The sequence below is a fragment of the Moschus berezovskii genome, chromosome 13 (assembly GCF_049115385.1).
Source record: "Moschus berezovskii isolate FMDL1 chromosome 13, NW_MosBer_1.0, whole genome shotgun sequence".
Lineage (NCBI taxonomy): Eukaryota > Metazoa > Chordata > Mammalia > Artiodactyla > Moschidae > Moschus > Moschus berezovskii.
In genome coordinates, this window is record NC_142472.1 from 62,192,466 (window position 1) to 62,215,459 (window position 22,994).

The following is a 22,994-nucleotide window of genomic DNA, read 5'->3' on the forward strand; positions in this document are numbered from 1 at the left end:
TGAGCTTCAAGCCAACCTTTTCACTCTCCTCTTTCACTTTCATCAAGAGGCTTTTGAGTTCCTCTTCACTTTCTGCCATAAGGGTAGTGTCATCTGCATATCTGAGGTTATTGATATTTCTCCCGGCAATCTTGATTCCAGCTTGTGCTTCTTCCAGCCCAGCGTTCCTCATGATGTACTCTGCATATAAGTTAAATAAGCAAGGTGACAATATACAGCCTTGACGCACTCCTTTTCCTATTTGGAACCAGTCTGTTGTTCCATGTACAGTTCTGACTGTTGCTTCCTGACCTGCATACAGGTTTCTCAAGAGGCAGGTCAGGTGGTCTGGTATTCCCATCTCTCTCAGAATTTTCCACAGTTTATTGTGATCCACACAGTCAAAGGCTTTGGCATAGTCAATGAAGCAGAAATAGATGCTCTTCTGGAACTCTCTTGCTTTCTCCATGATCCAGCGGATGTTGGCAATTTGATCTCTGGTGCCTCTGCCTTTTCTAAAACCTGCTTGAACATCTGGGAGTTCACGGTTCACATATTGCTGAAGCCTGGCTTGGAGAATTTTGAGCATGCCTTTACTAGCGTGTGAGATGAGTGCAATTGTGCAGTAGTTTGAGCATTCTTTGGCATTGCCTTTCTTTGGGATTGGAATGAAGACTGACCTTTTCCAGTCCTGTGGCCACTGCTGAGTTTTCCAAATTTGCTGTCATATTGAGTGCAGCACTTTCACAGCATCATCTTTCAGGATTTGAAATAGCTCAACTGGAATTTCATCACCTCCACTAGCTTTGTTCGTAGAGATGCTTTCTAAGGCCCACTTGACTTCACATTCCAAGATGTCTGGCTCTAGGTGAGTGATCACGCCATCGTGATACAGAAGTGTGTATTCTTGCCACCTCTTCTTAATATCTTCTGCTTCTGTTAGGTTCATACCATTTCTGTCCTTTATCGAGCCCATCTTTGCATGAAATGTTCCCTTGATATCTCTAATTTTCTTGAAGAGATCTCTTGTTTTTCCTATTCTGTTGTTTTCCTCTATTTCTTTGCATTGATTGCTGAGGCTTTCTTATCTCTCCTTGCTGTTCTTTGGAACTCTGCATTCAGATGCTTATATCTCTCCTTTTCTCCTTTGCTTTTCACTTCTCTTCTTTTCACAGCTATTTGTAAGGCCTCCTCAGACAGCCATTTCGCTCTTTTGCATTTCTTTTCCATGGGGATGGTCTTGGTCTGTCTCCTCTACAATGTCACGAACCTCCGTCCAGAGTTCATCAGGCACTCTATCAGATCTAGTCCCTTAAATCTATTTCTTACTTCCATTGTATAATCATAAGGGATTTGATTTAGGTCATATCTGAATGGTTTGCCCTACTTTCTTCTATTTAAGTCTGAATTTGGCAATAAGGAGTTCATGATCTGAGCCACAGTCAGCTCCTGGTCTTGTTTTTGCTGACTGTATAGAGCTTCTCCATCTTTGGCTGCAAAGAATATAATCAATCTGATTTTGGTGTTGACCATCTGGTGATGTCCATGTGTAGAGTTTTCTCTTGTGTTGTTGGAAGAGGGTGCTTGCTATGACCAGTGCGTTCTCTTGGCAAAACTCTATTAGCCTTTGCCCTGCTTCGTTTCGTGCTCCAACGCCAAATTTGCCTGTTACTCCAGGTGTTTCTTGACTTCCTACTTTTGCATTCCAGTCCCCTATGATGAAAAGGACATCTTTTTTGGGTGTTAGTTCTAAAAGGTCTTGTAGGTCTTCATAGAACCGTTCAACTTCGGCTTCTTCAGCATTACTGGTTGGGGCATAGGCTTGGATTACTGTAATATTGAATGGTTTGCCTTGGAAATGAACAGAAATCATTCTGTCGTTTTTAAGATTGCATCCAAGTACTGCATTTTGGACTCTTTTGTTGACCATGATGGCTACTCCATTTCTTCTAAGGGATTCCTGCCCACAGTAGTAGATATAATGGTCATCTGAGTTAAATTCACCCATTCCAGTCCATTTTAGTTCACTGATTCCTAGAATGTCGACGTTCACTCTTGCCATCTCCTGTTTGACCACTTCCAATTTGCCTTGATTCTTGGACCTAACATTCCAGGTTCCTATGCAATATTGCTCTTTATAGCATCGGACACCAGTCACATCCACAACTGTGTATTTGTTTTGCTTTGGCTCCATCCCTTCATTCTTTCTGGAGTTATTTCTCCACTGACTTCCAGTAGCACTCTGGGCACCTACCAACCTGCGGAATTCCTCATTTAGTATCCTATCATTTTGCCTTTTGATACTGTTCATGGGGTTCTCAAGTGTACTGAAGTGGTTTGCCATTCCCTTCTCCAGTGGACCACATTCTGTCAGACCTCTCCACCATGACCCGTCCATCTTGGGTGGCCCCACAGGGCATGGCTTAGTTTCATTGAGTTAGACAGGGCTGTGGTCCATGTGATCAGATCAATTAGTTTTCTGTGAGTATGATTTCAGTGTGTCTGCCCTCTGATGCCCCCTAGCAATACCTACCGTCTTATTTGGGTTTCTCTTACCTTGGCCGTGGAATATCTCTTCACAGCTGCTCCAGCAAAGCACTGGAGTTTTAAAGCTTAGGCTTGCATTATTTCATTTAATTCAGAAGTAACCCTATAGGGAGGCAGCTCATGTACTGTGTCTGTCTTATCACTTCATAGATAAGAAAACTGTGATGCACACAGCTTTCATCACTGGAAAAACGTCTCGTGATTCACCTAAACAGTATCCATCCACATCTGTTGTCTATCCAGAGGGAAGAATGATGTGCAAGAAACCACGTTTTTAATGAAATTTAAATTTCTGACATATATTTTCTATAAGAAATGTAAATAAGGTTCAGTTTTTATTGGAAGTATGTTTCCTGAAATGGTCATTTTAAAAAAGTGAATGTGATGTAATTGCAGCTAAAACTCAGCTGTTGTGCACTGATTTAATCATCTACAATGGTGAACGCACAGGTATTTGAGAAATTAAAAAAACTGTATGGGACTTGACTAAACAGGATTTTAAATTTTACAATCTCGATTCATTTCTTTCTTTTATAATCTTGATTCTCTTTTCTCTTTAATGGAAAGAGAACAGTAATCATAGTGGAAAATATTAATGGATCAAATGCGTACCCTCCCTTCTTCAGCATGAGAACCTGTCACCTTCTGCTAATGCTTTTTATCTTAAAAAAGACAGATTGGGCTATAACTGCACGCTTAGCTTACTGACGCTCCAGCAGTGGGTCGGAGCTCCCCAGCTGCGATGGCAGCAGATTGCCTAGGGGATGGCAACGTGTGCAACCTCTGTGTTCGCCCCTTTGCCCTCCCTCACCTGTAATAAACTGTCTGATAAATCCTGCTGTAGACATTCAGAACCGCATCAGACCTGTACAGTGTTTGCGTTCACCATCAAACATAATATAAAACTGTTGCAGAGCAGGCAAGTCTTTTGTATTCATCAGTATTCTTCTTATCGTGTATTTTCTTCCTTCCTAGGGTTCCAAGTTTCCTTCTTTTGATATTTTCTGTTTAGCCATTGTTTTAGGGTAGGTCTGTGGGTGTCCAATTCTCTTAAGCATCTGAGATTGTCTTTATTTCCCCTTTATACTTGAAGGTTTTTTTTTTCTTTCCTGAGTATGAGATTCTGCATTGACAGTTTCTTATTTTTAGTACTTTAAAAATAGTGTGCCACATCCTTCTGACCGGCATAGTTTCTGATGGTAAATCCAGTCATTCTGTTTCCCTATTATAGGGACGCCGTCCTCTTTTATTTTTTTTGGTGGCTTTCAAGATTTGTTCTGTCTTTAGTTTTCCAAAGTTTAATTATGATGTGTCTTGGCATAGATTTCTTTGGGTTTATCCTATAAGGAATCTGATTCTGTGATTCTATGCCTTTTGGAAGTTTGAGTTTTCAGTTAGTATATTTTTTTATAATACTAATGTTAGATCTTATTAATTTCACTGAGCCGTTTTTTATTATTATTCTATTTTCTCTCTTGATCAGACTGAATAATTTCTATTGTGCTATCTTGAGTTTACTGATTCTTTTCTTCGCCACTCCCATTCTACTGTTGAGCTTATCCACCAAGCTTTTTATTCAGTTCTAAAATTTCCGTTTGGTTCTTCTCAATCTCTTCTTTTTCTTTGCTGAGTTTGTTTCTCTGCTGAAGCTTTCTAATTTTTTCATTCATTTCAAGCACGTTTGTAATTACATGGAAGCATTTTTATCATGGTGGCTGTAGAATCCTTCTCAGAGAATCCTAACATCTCTGTGATCTGTGTCAGCATCTCGTCTATTTTTCATTCAAGTTGAGGTTTTTCTGGTTCCTGCTTTGACGAGTGATTTTCTTTTGAAACATGGACATTTTTTATTATGTTGTGAGACTCTGGATCTTATTCAGACCTTTTGTTTTAGCTGACGCTACTCTGGTTGAGTAGAAGCACCATCTTGTTATACTGGTGGGGGAGGTGTACATACGGGCTCCCCACTTGGCCCCCACTAACACTCAGAGGAAGGGGGACTGTTTATTACACTTGGGTAGGGGTAGGAGTTCTGGCTCTACGTGGTCTTGATCGTCACCGTGGTGGGGTGGCTTTGTTGCTGCTCGGCTACGGGAGGAAGCGCCTCCTCTGACCCCATCTCAGCACGAGTCCAGGCACCCCCAGTGAAGACTCAGGGTTGGCTGTTAGGGGTGAAAGTCCTGCTCGCCGCTGGGCCTTCTGTGACATCGCCCAGGTCAGGGCGTCCAGGTGCCTGATTCCAGCCTTATGAGGGTGTGCATCTAGGCTCCTCACTCAGCCTTTGCTGTTGTCAGCAGGTGTGAGGGCACCATTCTTTTCCGTAGTGTTTGGTTGTAGAATAGCAGTTATTGTCTAAAGGATCAAATCTGTAAGGTATTGCTTTTTGAGATCATCAAAATACTAATGAGTTTTAATTTAAAATCAGAGAATTGTAAATGAGCCCTATATCGGATGGACATGTTAAAATCATTAGTTTGTAGATTTGGTACTTTTGAGTTTGCACAAAAACAAAGCAACCCATTAGACTACTTCAGGGGATTTAGCTGTCGATAAAATGAACAACTTCATTCATGTAATTCTTTTCTTCAGCAAATGAACTGTAATGGTGGCATTATCTAACCATTTGGGAAACCTTTACTGAACAATCACAATTTAGGATGCTGTGGAGACACACAAATAAAATAAAAGGCAAGGCTATTGTGACTGAATGAAAAAAAATGGAAAACAGAACTAGGGAATCAACTATAAATAGTGGAAATACACAGTGACACAGATACAGCATTATAGATGGCAAGAAACATGTTATCATTCAGACATAATCTTGAGTCAAATAAACTCCATGTATACATACATATTCTGTAAGAACAAGTCAGAAGGTTGAAAGTAAATGATAATGTTGTCTGATTAGAATGAGACTGTACCTTCAGTTTTAATCAAACCCATATATGTTTCCTATTTTTTTATTTTAGTAGAAGCAGGACACTGGCTACTCGTTTGATCACGGGCCAATCACTGGTCTAAGCCTGCTTCATTTCTGAGATGTGGGTAATCATACCTATATATGATACATGTTTTCTCTTACAGAGTGCTTCCGAGTCTGTACCACACTGTTAGCTTAGGTGAACCTGTGCTTCATATCAAGCATATCAGAAACCTGTAACAGTGCTCGAGGGTGAGCTGCATAAAAAAATACTGACACTTTTCCTGAAATTTCCCCTATGCTTCAAACACATTTTTATCACTAGCTTGCAAACAGCAATAAATTATTTTATTGTCTTATTATAGTTTCATTAAGGATCTTATTTTTGGCTCAAGGCTTGTAACTTAAAAATCTTGTAAATGCTCAAGGTCATTCTGTTTGTTTTCTCTCATTTCTACTTGCATAAGCCTTGTTCTGTTCAAGTGACTTGTTCTGTTCTTGTTCAAGTGACTTGTTCTATTCCTGTTCTGTTTAAGTGACTTAAAGGTTCTCAAAACCTGGTGGTGAATAATTTGTTTATTCACTTGATCAATAATTAAGTGTTTATGCTAAGCACTGTACTGGAATACTAGTTTTTTAAAAATTTATTTTTATTTATCTATTTTTTGGCTATGCTGAGTGACATGCGGAATCTAAGTTCCTCGACCAGGCCCCTGCAATGGAAGTATGGATTCTTAACCCCTGGACCGCCCTGGAAGTCCCTGAGAATACTAATTTGAATAGGAAATGGTTTCTGTTTTAAGAGAGCTTATATTCTAATGCAGCTGTGACAGTGTCACTGTTGTTGAAACTACTGGAGTCATTTTTAGCTTATTTACTTTTCCACATAACTTATAATGTATTTAATGTGCTTCTGAAGCTTTCTATTTACACACCCCAGTTATCATACCTTCAGAAACTGAAGTAGCATGGTCATGAAAGAGCGGAGGCCCCAGATCCGGGCTTTGGGGGCTAGAATCATGACTGCTCCGCGTCCTAGCCATGTGAGCTGGGCAGGTGACTGCTCTGTGCCTCAGTTTCGTCTCCTGTTGTAAAAGTTAGGTGAGTGATTATGTACTAAGTGCTTACAACAGTGGTCGGCAGATAGTCAACACTCAATAAATGGTAGGTATTATTACTTTCTCTAAAACATCAGAAACAATCAAATTCTGAGTTTCAAGGGATCATTATAATGGCTGTTTTTTTACTCTTTAGCTTCTCAAAAACACATTAGGCTTCTGATGTTAAGTAAGTATTTACTAATATCATAAAACTTTCTTTTTAATAGAGAATTTCTAATTTTTATTAACATGAACTCAAGAGGGAAAGGCTGCTGGGAGGTAAGAAAGTATGGTATAGATAAGAAAAATTAGGAAGGAGATAAGACTAATGTATAAGAAAGTGGATACCTTGTGAACAAGCCTATATCCTTTAACATACAATTTCCTATACTTTTTAATAGGATGAAATATGAGTTTAATATAAATTTATATACATTTAAATATTGATTTTTAAATCCCTCAACACTGTTATATGGTTACTATTTATATTTAAATTCATGAGAATTATATAGGCATTTTAGAATAAGAATGCTTATGTCTTGTTTAAAAATTATATTTCTCAGAATCATAATGATAACTGACCTACTAATAAGTAAAATAGATAAAGCAAAACGAAATCTGACTTTTGCTATAAATACCTTAAAAATTTTTATCCAAAAGAGGTATAAAGATTTTTACTTCTGACAGTAAATTCTTCATAATTATTAAAAGGCAGACAATACACAGGTTTATTCCAGCTTTAAAATTTTAATTTCAAATGAAATAATGTGACACTGATACATAAGAATACAATCAAAGACGGCAGATAACCTAATTCACTTTCCTGGTTTGTTCAAGCCTCCAGGCACCAGTCAAATATCGAAATCGTATAAAAAGTAGATCCTTTCCCATCTGTAGCCAGCTCCAAAAGGGAACTAATTTAGAACCTGTAATTTAAAAATAATTAAAAATAAAAATATTTTCAGAGGAAAATATAACAGTTAAAACTTATTTTAAAGCCAATCTACACAATCTTTGTGAGCTTCTAGTCACCATAATTTGTATTATCTGTTTGTAAAACACAATTCCATTTGTACATGTAAAAATGATTTTTTGGGGTAAGTCTTCATGTTGTACACACTGCTTTTCAGTTTCATGCACTACAGAGAATTGGGCACACCTCTGTATATAATACAAGTACAGATTAATAATATGAGATAAGAAAGCCAAGACAGAAATCCAAATTTTACTCTATTTCTACTAAAGATTCTAAATCAGATAAGAGAAATACATCTTAGCTAGGCTGCCGTCTTGTCCAGTGGTTGTCAAATGGCAATATATCAAGTCCAGTTGACTCCATGAGATTTGCCTCCTTGAGTGTGTTTTAAAGCTTAGATTCCTTTATTTTACCCCGTGGAATTGTTTTTTAAGTAAGTCAGCAGTAGGGCCTCCCTCCTCTCCAGTTTCAGTTAACTGGGGTGCTGGGTGGTAAAGTGACCTGGTCAGGACCGCAGGACAGTCGCTGACAGTTTGTAGATTTAAGGCCAAATGCTCTGGTTTTCTCTTTTTCTTCCTCCCCCCACTCCCTGCAGCTTTACTGAAGTATAATTGACAAATAAAACTGAAATGTGTTTAAGGTGCACAGTGCGATGATCTGCTACCCGGATACACTGTGAAACGAGTACCACAATCAAGTTAACACGTCCACCGTAATTTTATTTAAATCGTGGACAAGACAGTTAGACATCTTTAAAACAAAAGTGAATGGTTTCTCTAAAAACAATAAATACAAAACACCTTGATGTGAAATAAAACTTGGGAGGATCTAAACTGAGAATTTCAGATGGCCCCTGCTCGAGCAGGGAGTCTCGAGCAGAGGGTCTGGGGATGATGAACACAAAACCTGCTCACTGAGTGAAATAGTTAATGAGATTTAATACTCAGCTACCTGAGAAATGCAAAGTGAGCAAATGAGCTAAACTGAAACGTAGTTTTACTTTCCCCCACTTCGGCTTCCCAGAGTCTATGCTGGGCACAGAGCAACACAGACACTTCGATGGAGCCGATCACAACGGGTCTGAGCATCCTCTCACCTGCTTCCTTTCCCAGATGGTCTGCGCTGCTACCATGGAGATGAGTCAAACTGCTGTAAACTCAGTATGATTCAGCAAGACTCCCAGAGGTGTGCATAGTTTCTAGACTGGTTCTTAAGCTTTTTCTGTCCCTACATATCTCAGTTTGCTTAATACCACAGTGATTTTTCAAGAGGAGGCCATGCTCACCTGGAGGAGAGGTAACTGAAAGTCTCCAGTAATGCTCCTCCCACACGGTAATTAATTTGGGATCATTCTAAGGTAAGCAAAGGAGAACACTAGAATATATTTTGAATTCTAAACAGTGAGAGCTGTTTAAGCACTTCTGAATAGAAATTATCAGGAATTATGATAGATTTCACATTATTATAAACCTCAGAGATCTTTACATTTTTGGATGTATGTATAGACACTAGCTAAAAACCAGCTGTGAACGGATTATGGATATTTGGAGTAAAAGCAGCTATAATTCTTTATTTAGCTTTGCAAAGTGGTTTGTAGGTATTCTAAACTCACTGAGCAACGACATAATACAATACTAAAAAAAAAGTATTATAAAAAATAAAGTTTACTCCAAGACTATCCACCTTGCTTATAGCCCGAAGTCATCATGACTCTGTCTACTGTACAAGTTTTTACTGAATTTCTTAGGCAAGCCACTAGGCCTAATGAAGACCCTAAGAAGAGACTAAAAAATCCAGAAGGCAGTAAACCAGCTGGAGGCAGGTAGTGGGGATGAGTAGTCAGTACTGTCTATGAAACTGCCTCTCTGAGTTGGGACAGCTGAGTGGGCCCTGAAGAGGGCTGAGGGGTGACAGGAAAGCCAGCTGACGTCACTGGGCAACTGTATGGTCTGAGGTCTTCCCCCGACTTAAGATCAGCTGTGACACAAATAACATGCTCACCTTCAATTTCAGTCCAGTTGACAGCAATTTCTGCTATTGGGATTTTAAAGAACTGTGCTATGTAAAGCAGTTCTACATCAAACGCCCTGAAATAGAAAATATATGGCTATTTATTTTTAAAAAGACAGAGTGTAACTAAATCTCTATCTTGGCATGTTTTAAAGAAGCTTACACGACAGATTATAGAAGCTTATATTGTAAAAGTGAAGGTCAGATAAATGTAAGGTCAAATAAAAGTCAAGGAGTGGGGCAGTTTCAAGGCAAATAAAAATGTTGTGTGTCACTGCGTAACATTTAAATGAGAAATTTGGCGTCTCTCTCACAATGCAGGAACACGCAGAGGTAAAAATGTTCTCTTGGTGTCCAAGAGAAATTTTTAAGATTGATGGTTTTCACATCCCAGCTTTAGCTAACTCAAGATACAGAACTGATAGCATTTTAAACTGCCTGAGAGAGCTGATGATACAACCATTGAGAAGCACCAGGGGAGAATGTTCTCAGTCACTTTAGAGCGGCTTGATTATGTTCTTCTACTGTCAAAGAACCAAGGCTTCGTTTCTAAGTACAGGGTCCCTGTGGCCTACCTTCCACCTTCCCATTCCCAACGCTGTCCCGGACTGCACGCGAGTGGCAGCTGGCGAAAGTGAAAAGCCAGTTTCGGCTGGTGTGAAAGGCCTGGGGGGTATGTATAACTACACGTGTACAGAGAAATCATCTGCAGTTTCAATTCCCAGCTCAACCGCCTGTGACAGGTTCTCTCTTAAAGATCCTCTTCAGTCAGTCCTTTGGCTCAGGTCACATCTGCCTCCCTTAACACTCCTGAATCCTGATAGGCGGGACCCTTACAGCGCTCGCCACCAGCTGCTTCCTTTCACTGGCGTCAGTGCCACTCCCTGTGCTGCACTCCCCCGTGCTTTCGCCTGTCTCTAAAGGCACTGACGTCGTTCACTGTTCTGCTTTCATTCTTGAGACATTAACACCCCCTTCTCACTCCACTTTCTCAACTGCACAGAACATGCTTCAGACGTCCCAAGCTTGGTTTTAAAATATTAGCACAAATAGCAAAACGCCTCAAATCCACTTCCATTCGATTTCCCTGATTCCAAGCAATCTGAATTTGGAGTTTTGTTTTCTTGGCTACAATACTACCAATGTCCATTATGCAACTAGTTTAAATCCCAAGTGTTTGGATAATTCAATATGAAAACTTTTTTTTTAAACATGTAATGCTTTTTCTTATCCTAATAAAATATTTACTTAAGATGATAAAACCTTCTACAAAAGTGTTCTTTGTGTTTCTAAAAGGACTATGTAAAACTTCCGTTAAATAGAATTGTGATATTCATGAAAGAAGGAAACAATTTGAATATTAAGCCTTGTGCTTAATCCTTCACTCTCTCAACACAAAACCCAAAAATTACCTAATGGGCTTCAGAGTTAGTTCTAATGATGTTCAATAATCTGATCATGATTATTAAATATTTCTCCAAGGATATCAGTATAGAATCACTGACTCATCAAAGGCACAAAACAAGAATGATGAACAAAAAGGAGTGGGGTGAAAAAGCAGCTGAATAACTGAATTTATATTAAAAAACTGAAAGGGCTATTCATCTTCTAAACTATTATTTTTATTATAGCCTTCACCCCTTAAACATTTTAGATGTGAGGTGTTTATTAAAACAAAACACATTACCATATTATAAATAAAAGACCAATCTAGTACCAAAGCAAACATTATAATTAAAATACCAAGTCCTTCTAGCTGGATAATAAAGAGAAGGGTCATTCTCCAACTAAGTGACTTCTCGAGCTTTTTAAGTGTGGAGAGGGCAAAGCTGCCATGTTTTCTTTTGTGACTTAGTTCCTGATGTATCTGTTCCCTTATGAACAGATCTATTTCTGGAGAATGAAGTGTGCTGACTCTGTTAAACGGCAGATACACACACACCCTCCTGCTCCCTCCTGAAAGACCACTAAAATTAAAAAGGCAATGAAAGGATAGTAAGATAAGAACAAAAGATGATGAGAGTAGCAAAAAAAAAATATCTGAATGTAGGAAAGCAGCTGGACAAGTAACCAGGCAGAGAGAGGAGCCCAGAGCAGCTAATGGTCACAGAGGCCCCTGAGGTTCAGGCATCAGGGGCCTCGAGGGACCTCTGTTAAGTGGAGGTGCAGTGGGCTGCAAACTGGAGGACTCACTGAAAATCTATATGAGATTCTCCTTTCTTCCAATTGGTTCTGTTAATTCTGGCAGCCAGGCTCATGTGTCCTAGACAGGAGATTGAAGGATCTCACTTTAGTGAAAATGACCAGCCCCCAAACATAGTGACAGCTGGGAGTTACCCATACAAAGTGGCCCCACTCGTTTAGTCCACAGTGACATCTACCAGTTGGTCCAGAGTTCTTTGACCATGCACACAGCTGCTGATGAGCTTTACAGGGTCATACCAAAGATAGCTGAAGGTAAACCTTAATGATAGAAATAAACATAAAAAAACTGGAGCAAAAGAAACAAGGCAAGGAAAGAAGAAAATCTCAAAGTGTTAAATGAGACATTAAGAGACGTAGCGGAAGATACTATAGTCGTAAAACAGAGAAAAATGAATGCTGGAATATAAGAGTTGTAGGAAATTGCAGTTTTGACAGCAGAGATAAAAATTCAAAAGGAAGGTCAGGTGGTAAAATCGAGGAAACCTCAATGGAAAAATAGGAAGGAGAAGAGAAAATAAAATTAGAGGATCAACTGGCAAGTTCTACATGTGTTTTACAAATGAGAAGAGACAGGAAATTGTTGAAGAAAGGATTAAAGGACATTTCTGAGAAACAAAGGACATGGGTTTCCAGAGTTAGAGGCCTACTGAGTTCTCAACAAAATGCATGGAAAAGAGCCATATTAATGTCGCTGAATCATGACATTTCAAAACACTCTGGAGGAAAAAAAGGCTTCCAAAGGCGGGTGGAAACAATATGCCACAGAAGAGAATCAAGATTAGATTATCGACAGAACTGGACTTTTCCACAGAAACACTGAGTGCCAAAGAAAACAGAGCAACGCTTTCCAAATCCTGAGGAAAAATGGTTTCCAACCTGTAACTCCTTCTCCAGCTAAATGGCAAACGAGCATTAAGGGTGGAGTGAAGGCACGTCTCCACACACGGGGTCTTGCAGTGCCTGTTTCACATTTTCAGGAAGTTTCATAGAGGACGTGCTCTACCGAAATAGGGTGGAAGCCAAGGAGAAAGAGATGGAGGACAGGAGCTGCAGCAGACCAGGAAACAGCTAGAGAGGAAGAGCCAAGGAGCTGTCCCTGAGAAAAAGATGGAACTGAGGCACAATCTGATGCCTCTGGGAATTCACGCTCCTGTCAGAGGAAGCATGAGCAAGTGGCAGATCCACAGTCAAGAAATGCCAGCAAAAAGCTCCAGGCAGTTATTACCTTTAGGAAAAACAAAAAGCGCTACAATTATACGGGTCTATAATCTCATTGCGTGCTACAGATCAAATCTGAATTCTCCTCACCCAGCTAGAATGAGCAATGCTGAGCTGAGCAAAATTATTTTAAAACTTCAGTAGGCACATAAGTGTGGAGGGTAGACAGGAGTTTAAGAGAATACTTAAACATTCATTTCCTGCTTTGAAAAGTAATATCTAAAACTGAAAAAACTGAGACACAGCTACGCAGACACTTTGTTCTGAGTATGAAGCAAATGCCACAAGCGAGCAGTAAAGAAATGATAGTGGCTACAGTGAGGGAGCAGAAATGGGGGGCGGGGGGTAAAAGGAGATGGGGCAAAAGACAACAGTCTGCTTCTTATAAACCGATGGAGTAGTTTTAAATTATAAACATGAATAACACTGATTAAAAATAAAAAATACTATTTACTAGCAGAAGGTACAGTTCAAAGAACCCATTTTAAAAATTACTCATAAACAGGGTCAAATTATACCTTAACATTAAATGGGAAAACTTTAAGTGAGGTAGAGTTCAGAGGATGGAGATTATATATATTTATATTTAACATTTAATGTTACTCATACTCAAGCAATTCTGAATCAAAGAGATGGCTGTAGTCTTTCAACTTGGGCAATACAGTGTTATACCTTGATGTTTTCTAACACCTAGAAACTCTACTTGACTTGTATTTCCTGAAAGTTAGGAGAAAAATTTCAGTGAATCTTTAGAATAAGTCCTCTTAAGAAAACTGTAAGGTGACACCTACATGGAAACGAGTAGATGCACAATTTGATTTCTAAGACTTACACTGCATAAGAAAAAACCCACATCAGCTCTATAGTGTTTCTTGATTGAAGTGTAAGAACAGAGATGTTTAAATAAAAACAGTGAGACATTATTGCTTATCAGGCTGATACATGCCTATTTGATGGTTCTCCTTTATGGGCACAAAAGAAACATTATTGGATCCTTAAAAGAGATGTGAGAGGTTAAAATTTTAAGTCAATCAAATCTCAAATAAGTAATTAGAAAGGCATGCACGTGAACATAAAATTTACAGAAGAAAAAACAAAACAAAACACATTCTTTAACTTAAAAAAAACACATAAAACCTGGGAATGGCGCTGGCCACTAGGGCAGCCACCATCCACATGTCCACATATCCACTATCCACTGGGCACTGACGTGAGTCTGGTCTGAACCGACAGGTACTATACTCTCAAGACACAGTACAAAGAAAAGAATGTAAAAGAGTTCAATATCTTTTTCATACTGAATGCATGCCAAAACGACCATGCTTATATTGTGTTAAGGATAGTATTAAACTTCATCTTTCTACTTTTTAATGTGGCTACTAAAAAGTTTAAAATTACATATATGGCTTGCATTCGTGTCTCCTATTGTATTTCTGTTGGACAGTGCTGCCTTAGAACAATCCTGACAGGGAAATTTCATGATTTTAAAGTCATCAAGCCTAAAACCCTACTGTTCTCCATTTTTAAATCCTTCCTTTCAAACTACAAAGAACCTAGCTCTTTGACCTAGATTTGGATATAACCACTAAATGAAAAATACCTACTGCAGAGGTGTGTTTCTGGAGTGGCTTCTTGGAGTCTCTGATTTTGGAGTCCATTAACTATTAGTATATTTTCTTCTCCAACAACATAACAGAAACATGTGTTTAAATTTAAAGACCAAATATAAGTACTTAAAAAAGAAAATGTAACCGAGGGAAAAAGGATTTAAAAATATGTTGATCACTTTAATTCTGAAACTTCAGTTTCTTTAAAGTTATTTGGGAAGATTATATGGCATCTATTTCTAGAGGGTAATAAATATTTGCAAACACATGCATGAAAGTTATACAGACTACATGAATGAATATCTACTAGAATCATTATGCAGACTCCTGCCACAAACAGAATTCACAAAAAACCCAGAACTAGCACTGAGTATTAATTCTTTCAACAATATTTACTGAGTAGCTATGATGGGTCAGGCACTCTCTTAGACAGTGAACTATACCATATGTTAATATTTTATATTCTGTCATAAATGTTATGACATTTAATCATCGCAAATCCATTTACTTTTTTTTTTTAAAGTGTGCAACCGGCTAGGATTTTCTGCTCTTGTGGAGTTTATGTTTTAATAGAGAAAGAGAAACATTACACAAATAAAACACTACAGATGTGACAGGTGCTACAAGAGAGGTTTATGGTGCTCCAGCAGCATACAGCAGGGGCATCTGGTCTACTACAGAGTGAGGGCAGGTTGTCCTAAGGAAGATCTTAAGGATAAGCGGATGCTGACAGAGAGGCAGTGGGTGGTGAGAAGGGAAGAAACTGCATGTGGAGACTCAGGTGGGCAAAATCATAAAATCAATATTAATGCTGATATCATTATCACTCTCAAGGCCTCAAAGGCAATGGGAAGCAAAGAGGTGTGTCTGATCATTTCTAATGTTTGAATCCCCTTGGCTGCAGCATAGGAACTGATGTCCTATGGAGTTTTAAATTCTGAAACTGGAGTTTCAGAATTAAAATGATCAAAGTGATGGTGGTGAAGATGTAGAGAAATGAAGGGACAGTCAGAATGACTCCAGGTTTCAGGCTTCTGTGTCATACTGTTAGTCCCTAAACAGGCTGAGAGCTGACACGAGGTCTGGGATGAGGAGAGGCTGAGAGAACAGTGTATTTTAAGATAGAGTGCTCTGAAGTATTCAATGTTGCTGACGGATTCATCAAGATGGTAAGTAGTCATATTAAACAAGACAACTGGATTTAATGATAGGAGGGTAAGAGATGTTTAGATGGGAGGACGGGTGAGGAGTGGCAAGTAGGAAGATGGAGACATGAATACAGACCATTTTTCTAGGAAAAAGTTGGCTGCAGAAGGAAAGAGGGCTAGGGCTGGAGGGGTGCTGGTGGCTGGTGTCAATGGAGACCAAGTTTTTTTAATGGCGAGGGAAATTTAAACTTGAAAAAATTGATGAGAAAAACATGGTTGAGAGAAAAGGCTAAACACACGAGAGAAAGTAAGTGAACAGGACTGGGTTCTTAGAAGGTGGAAGGGGATGCAGAGATCCAAGAATTGGCCTTGGGCAGGAGAGGGAACTCACTCCTGTAAAAGAAAAAAGACAAACTGGATACCCTTTTCTGCTTTGATATTTCTGAATTTTTCTTCAAAGGAAAAAAGGAAGCTTAAGGAAACAGGATGTTTTCAGGCCTCTTGATTGATACTGTCTATAATTAAGGTGAATATATAACTTCATACCCTATATTTGGTTTGAGATTTTAAAACTAAGAACCAAACCAGTATAGGCACAGATTAAGTTTACAGACATAAGTATGAATTTCGTCTAAACCTGGAGGTTCATTATGAGAATACAGGGTTGCTTCCCATTACCTGGAGTAACTGCTGCATAAGAAGACATACCAGACATACGCCGGTTAGGAACCTACCATCGTTCAATGTGGAGAGATGAAAACGTCCGTGACGCTGCTTCTCGAGTTAATAATTTGAACCCACACTGTGTGTCCCTGATTCCTTTGACACAAAGGAACCACACCAGAAAGTGGAACCCATACATGAGAAGAGTACGGAAGTAAGAACGCTGCAACAAAGACAAAATATAAATGACTTTTCCATTTACCTAAAAAGGAGACATTGAAAAAAATCTGGCTGCAGAGAACTGCAATTTTATATTTAACTGACTGGGCAGATCTCACACATGAACACCATTATCCCATTAACTGCCCTGGTGAAGTCTATTCTAGACACTGAGGATGCCTACTGCTTGGAGCTGGGCAGGGGCTAGAGAAGTAGTTGCTTCCTTCCTGGAGGTTTAGTCAGACAAGAAGAATCCAGTGACTGTGAGAGTCGAGGCTTCAGCTGGCCAGAAACCTGCACAGCAGTTGGGGGAGGGGGGGGCTGCTATGAGCAAGAGGAATATTTCCTCCACCCCATCTTTTGTACCTCTGTGCCCCAAACATATTTTGGTTTCAAAAAGGGTAAGTTACCAGAATATCTTGGAAAAATGAAACATGATTTCAACCTGAAGTTTGATACCTGGCTAATGAGAATACAACAGCAGGGGTCAGCAGGAGTGTCACAGAAGCCACAGACCATCAAGGAGTTTGAAACAAATACCCAGTCTCCCTAATTAAGTATGACAGATATTTCTGACAAAATATATGTTAACAGACTAAGTTCTTTAATATTTTGGAAATTAAATTTAAGTGGTCTTTTATCTAAGTATTCCCTATTGTTAGCAGTCATTAATTTTATTATTAGTTGTAACAACATATATTTTATTCATAAAACACTGAAAACTTAAAAGCATAAGAAAAACAGATCAGTAATTATCATGGCAGTCAAGACTTTCATATTTACAATTAAAAAAAGATAAGACCTCTTAAAATTTTCTATAATTATGGTAATAGAAACCCATGGAATGATATATTACATATGCACATAAGAAACCCAGTAAAAGTCTATGCAGAATAATATCTCATCCTAGTAAATCAAGGTCCTTTCCTCCTTTTGGCTTTTCACTACTGTAATCTTTAGGATTGTTCTTCATTCACATGACTCTTTCTATCACCAAGGAACAAAATCATAACTCAACAGTCATATAAGATGACATAAGAGAAAAGCCACTGTACTGAGCAGGCCTGTATTTGAATCCTGGCTCCATTTATAACTAGGCTGACCTTGAGCATGTTACTTCCGCTCTAAATCCCACTTCCCTCATCTAGAATGAAAATGCCTGCCTCACAAAAGTAAAGATTAAATGGTATAATATTAAAGTCTTTGGCCTGGTGTTTGGTACAGGAAGTAACAGACACTTAATAAATGCTTTTAATAAAGGAAGGAGGTTTGAAAGCTCACTTTAACCTCCTGACAGAATTTCACTTGTGTATTAAATAGGACAAGAAGGGAAGGAAGAATAAAATATCAAATTTATCTAGATGGTACTAAAACAAAGTCTTTGGAAAGCTCTAACACTTCTCACTGATCACCTAGAATCATGAGTTACGTTTTGATGTAAGTATGTCTTACCTCGCTAAGCAGATAGGGCAGAAACCTCATCTTAAAATACTCTGGGAATCTCACAACAGCTTGCTCAGTGCCTTCCATTTAATATATTTCCAATAAATACTGGTTGACTGATTAAACCTCCAAAAGAGCATTTATGCTTAGGAAAGGAAAAAATAGAAATCGAAAGATAGAAAAATAAAAATTAAAAGGTAGAAAAACAATACCTATAAACTAGTTCTCAAATGATTTTTAATGTGATTGAGATGAGCTTACTAGTAGCCAAATAAAAATATTCATGACTGCTTTTGCTTGGATGTTAATAGAAGATTTTTGTTTGTTTTAGGATAATGGCTATCTAAAACAAAACAAAACAAAATACAAACATGTGGAGTTCACATGAGGACTTTAACTTATTTGGTTTCTAATATATTGAAAAGCATAACAATATAAACAACAGGATCTTTAATTTTTAAAACATGAAAAAGTATCTTAAAGTTTAGAAGACATCTGAAAACACAGACCTATTTAGTTAAATGAGGGTAACAAAGTCATGGGAGAGCATTATGTGAACTTCTGAAGTAGGTATTTTGAAATATTTACTATTTTAATATTAACAATAATTTCTAATATTTATGAAACATAAACAAGGAATTCAGATGAAATTTAAAGCTGACTGGTAATTTTATTATCTTAAAAAAAAAAGTTAAAGAAGTCTCAAGATTTAAGCAAAGATTCTTCAAAAATATAACCTAAAGAGATCAAACAAGCAGGAATGGATTCTATTTTGAATCCTTTAAAAATGATAAATTTGAGAATACCCAGACAATATAAACACAACTGTTTTAACTGTTACACAGAACATACGGGCATACGAACACATTTAAGGATGCTTAAATGACCCCACCAGTGCTGTATCATGCACGTTTGTCTTCCAAGAGGGCAAAAGAACAGACGGTAGGATTAACTGAGGATATGTATAAAGGTATTCAGGAAAGCAGTCTGAAAACTACACAGTTTAGTTACCAAAGTTGCTGTTTACTGTGCTAATTAATACTCCTGTAATTTTCTCACTGTCCACAGATTGATCACCATGGAGGATTTGCATCGCCTGTAGCACGTTAAAAGACCCCGAGTGTCCAAGAAGTGGATGGACAGTTTCTTGGACATGTGGCCAATGGATGTGTTGCCCCTTAGAGATGACCTTCTCTATGACAGATATAATTCTATGAGAATTACCTGGACTTTAACTAGCCTACTCAGCGGGAGTTATACACAGCGGCTCCAGTGGATAACTGCTGAACAGTTTACCCTTTCTCTCTGGAGCAGCTGGCAGTTCTATAGAGCCCCAAAGCACTATGTCAGTCACTAAGTTTTAGAGATGGAGGAATGGATGGACAGATGACAAGAGGAAAGAGATCCGGGGGTAGATCCCTTGATGACTGGTTAAAAGCAGCAGTAAGTGAAAGAAGGTCCAGACCATAGCACAGTCTCATTCTAAATACGATTAAGAAAAAATTAAAAAAGCTTTCAACTAATGGAAGTTCTAAGTGAAAAGAATTTACATCATTAAAAACAAAACCAAAAACCACAATTCCCGTCTATTGCCAACGACAGTTTAACAGGTCCCAACCATTTCTTTTCTAGATTACTTCAACTGCTTCCTATTTCTCCAATCTTTTTCCTTTCCAAGTTTATTATAATTTTTCCCCATTTATATATGTTTTTAAAAAAGGAAAAAATTTACTCACAAAACCCTTAAATTAATATGTCTGTTTTCATTAAGTGTTTTTGTTTGAATAGATTTTTTACACAAACAAGTATACTGCATTTATAGTATCATAGTGTTTTCCATACAACCTTTTAGTATTTCCCTACATTATTATACAGTCTCCACTGTGAAGTGAAGTGAAAGTGGCTTAGTCGTGTCCGACTCTTCGTGACCCCATGGACTATACAGTCCATGGAATTCTCCAGGCCAGAATACTGGAATGGGTAGCCTTTCCTTTCTCCAGGGGATCTTCCCAACCCAGGGGTTGAACCCGGTCTCCAGCATTACAGGCAGATTCTTTATCAGCTGAGCCACAAGGGAAGCCCACTATTGTCTATTTTATTGCTGTATGCCATTTCATCCAGGGGAAATATGTACAGTTTCTAGCATTGGGATACAGTATTTTATAGTTTCTAGTATTTCACAATTAAAAATCATGTTCTGAACATCTTGCACATACACTTTTCCTTTCCTTATCGCTTGTGTATCAGTGAAGTGATGAAGTTGGACTAGCTAGCCTCTAAACGCTTTCAGCACTAAACTTCTAGGAGTTTGATATTCTCTATGGTTAACAGATTACCCTTTTCCAAATACCAGTAAGAGTTCATAGGGTTACAGAGTTACATTTGGACTAGATGCTGAAGATGATATAATAATTTATTTCTTAAATTAAAAAAAAAAAAGGAGAGTTCAAGTTTTCACATTTGAGCAAAATCCTTAAGGGATTTAATGGTTCTGCTATCAGTATATCCTGGGAAAACATTAGAAATTTTTTATGTCCTATTTCAAAATCACCGAGGGAAAGGGTCAATGTTATATTCCATTGGTTCTCAAACTCTGGTTGCATAGGGTGACCTGGGAAACTTAAAAATGCAGACTCCTGGTCCCATAGCTAGAATCTGATTTAGTGTCTGAGACTGGCCTAGGAACGTGCATTAAAGAAAAACAGAAACAAAGAAAAAACGCCCCAGATGATTTTCACTTTCCTCTGAAAACTACAGCTTTATGCTCAATCTATGTGACCATTCTAGCAGATGAACATATAAGAATACAATGGACAATTACTGAGCCTGATACATTAGGTCTACATTTTTACATGAAAAAGAATTAAAATAAAAAACACTGCATAGAATGATTCAGTGTTATATTTTTTCCTCGAAGTCACTCCACTTCTTAGCCTGATCTGTAAATTACCACCTGGAGAAGTTAATGTCTTCAATGATTTTTTAAATATACTGAAAAGGGCAGCACAACTGTACTCACGTGAACTTATGTTGCTTTTCTAAGGGAAACAGGTTTTAAAAACTTAAACTTTGAATAAAATTTAAAATATAGTATTTCAGTGTGCTGACACGAGAAAAACTAAAGGCAAGTTGATTGGTTCAAAAACGCATCGTTTGGAGAAATTTGCCTTATACGATAACTAAATGGGGACGCTCTTCGTATCTTCGAAAAAGAGCTGCTTGCCCCCTAAATCAAAGTGAAGTCTACACTCTCCCGTTACACTCACGAAAAAGAAAAAAAAAAATCAATTCCTGTATGTGCCAATACTTCCTTTTGAAAGGAACCTCATTTTTATGAGATTAATTATGAAAGCTTAAGCTTATTTCATGCTAATGTATATATAAAAAAGAAAGAAAAAAAAAAAAGGATGCATGATTGATGAAAGCCTCACCTGAGCAATTGATTCTTTTTCCAAATGAGCTCGAGATCCACAAGCAATAGCCATTTGATCCTGAAGAAAGAAGCAATGAAATCAGTATCACTAATAAAAACATTTGCTTTCAATGTAAATATCTTATTTTTTAGAAACTATTTTTTTTAAGTAATGTTAAATATCTTTAAAGGTTTACTGAGGAGTTCAGAATCTTAAAGAAGTCTAATTGAATTTACTGAGATGACAGTTTTCCCTGCTAAACATAAGATTCATGGATTATTTCAGAATTCATATATTTAAGTGATTTTTCTAACTGAAAATACTTTGTGAATATAATTATAAAAAAAGTTAGTAGTATTAGAAAGAAAAGGGTTATCTGTAGATAGTGTGATTTTATATGTAATCACTGCATTATGGAAAAGCCAAGAATATCAACTGAAAACTGATTACAAATAAGAGAATGTATATAAGAGAATGTAAAAGATGAGTGGGCACAAAATGAATATATATGTAATATTTTAGTCTTACATGTAGATACAATGATCAGATAATCATAATGGAAGCAAAGACAATATTAATAACATGAATGAAAAGGAAAAATTTATAATATTTACAGGAAATGTAGCAAGATCCAAGTAAAGGAAACAGACAAATGCAACCAAAGGAAAGAAAGATATCCAATCACAGAGGGCAGACCATGACCATGGATGAGAGGATGTGATTACAGCATTAAAAACACAACTCCCTAAGCTAACCTTAAATTTAAAGCCATACCAACAGAAACATAAAAATATTTTTTCACCGATTTAGATAAGCTAATTTGGAAGTTAATATTGAAAATAAAGAACCAAGAAGAGCCAAGAATATTCTAAGAGTGAGAAAGGACTGTTGCCAGAGGATTTAAAGTTACATTATAAAACTAAAAATAATTAAAACTAAAGTTGTTGTTGTTTAGTCGCTAAGTGTGTCTGACTCTTTCACAACCCCCGACTGTACTCCCTCTGTTCATGGGATCTCCCAGGCAAGAATACTGGAGTGCCATTTCCTTCTTCAGAGGATCTTCCCAACCCAGGGATTGAACCCATGTCTTCTGCACTGCAGGGGGATTCTTTACCACTGAGCCACCAGGAAAGCTAGAAAAACTAAGGTGCTATGCTGTGCTTAGAACTTAGTTGTGTCCGACTTTGCGACCCCATGGACTGTAGCCTGCCAGGCTCCTCTGTCCCTGGGGATTCTCCAGGCAAGAATACTGGAGTGGGCTGCCATACCCTCCTCAAGGGGATCTTTCCAACCCAGGGATTGAACCCAGGTTTCCCACATTGCAGGCAGATTCTTTACTGTCTGAACCACCAGGAAGCCCAAGAATACTGGAGTGGGTAGCTTTTCCCTTCTCCAGGGGAACATCCTGACCCAGGAATCAACCAGGGTCTCCTGCATTGCAGGCAGATTCTTTACCAGCTGAGTTACCAGGGAAGCCCGAAAAACTAAGGTGTGTGTGTTAGTCACTCAGTTGTGTCCGACTCTTTGAGACTCCAGGGACTGCAGC

The 22,994-nt window shown here is 38.1% G+C and overlaps 1 protein-coding gene across 2 annotated transcripts in view; it reads right to left on the bottom strand.

Annotated features, from left to right (window-relative positions):
* Positions 1-7,279: 7,279 nt before the first annotated feature.
* The window catches only part of ALG5 (ALG5 dolichyl-phosphate beta-glucosyltransferase), a 32,975-nt gene continuing 17,260 nt past the window's right edge, over positions 7,280-22,994 (bottom strand). For both annotated transcript variants that reach the window (XM_055426235.2, XM_055426234.1), the window contains exons 7-10: positions 21,467-21,526; positions 16,445-16,596; positions 9,524-9,609; positions 7,280-7,472 (exon numbers count right to left, since the gene is read on the bottom strand). In XM_055426235.2, coding sequence (XP_055282210.1) covers positions 7,357-7,472; positions 9,524-9,609; positions 16,445-16,596; positions 21,467-21,526 — 414 coding nt within the window. In that variant the 3' untranslated portion in view covers positions 7,280-7,356. The remainder of the gene's footprint in view (positions 7,473-9,523; positions 9,610-16,444; positions 16,597-21,466; positions 21,527-22,994) is intronic.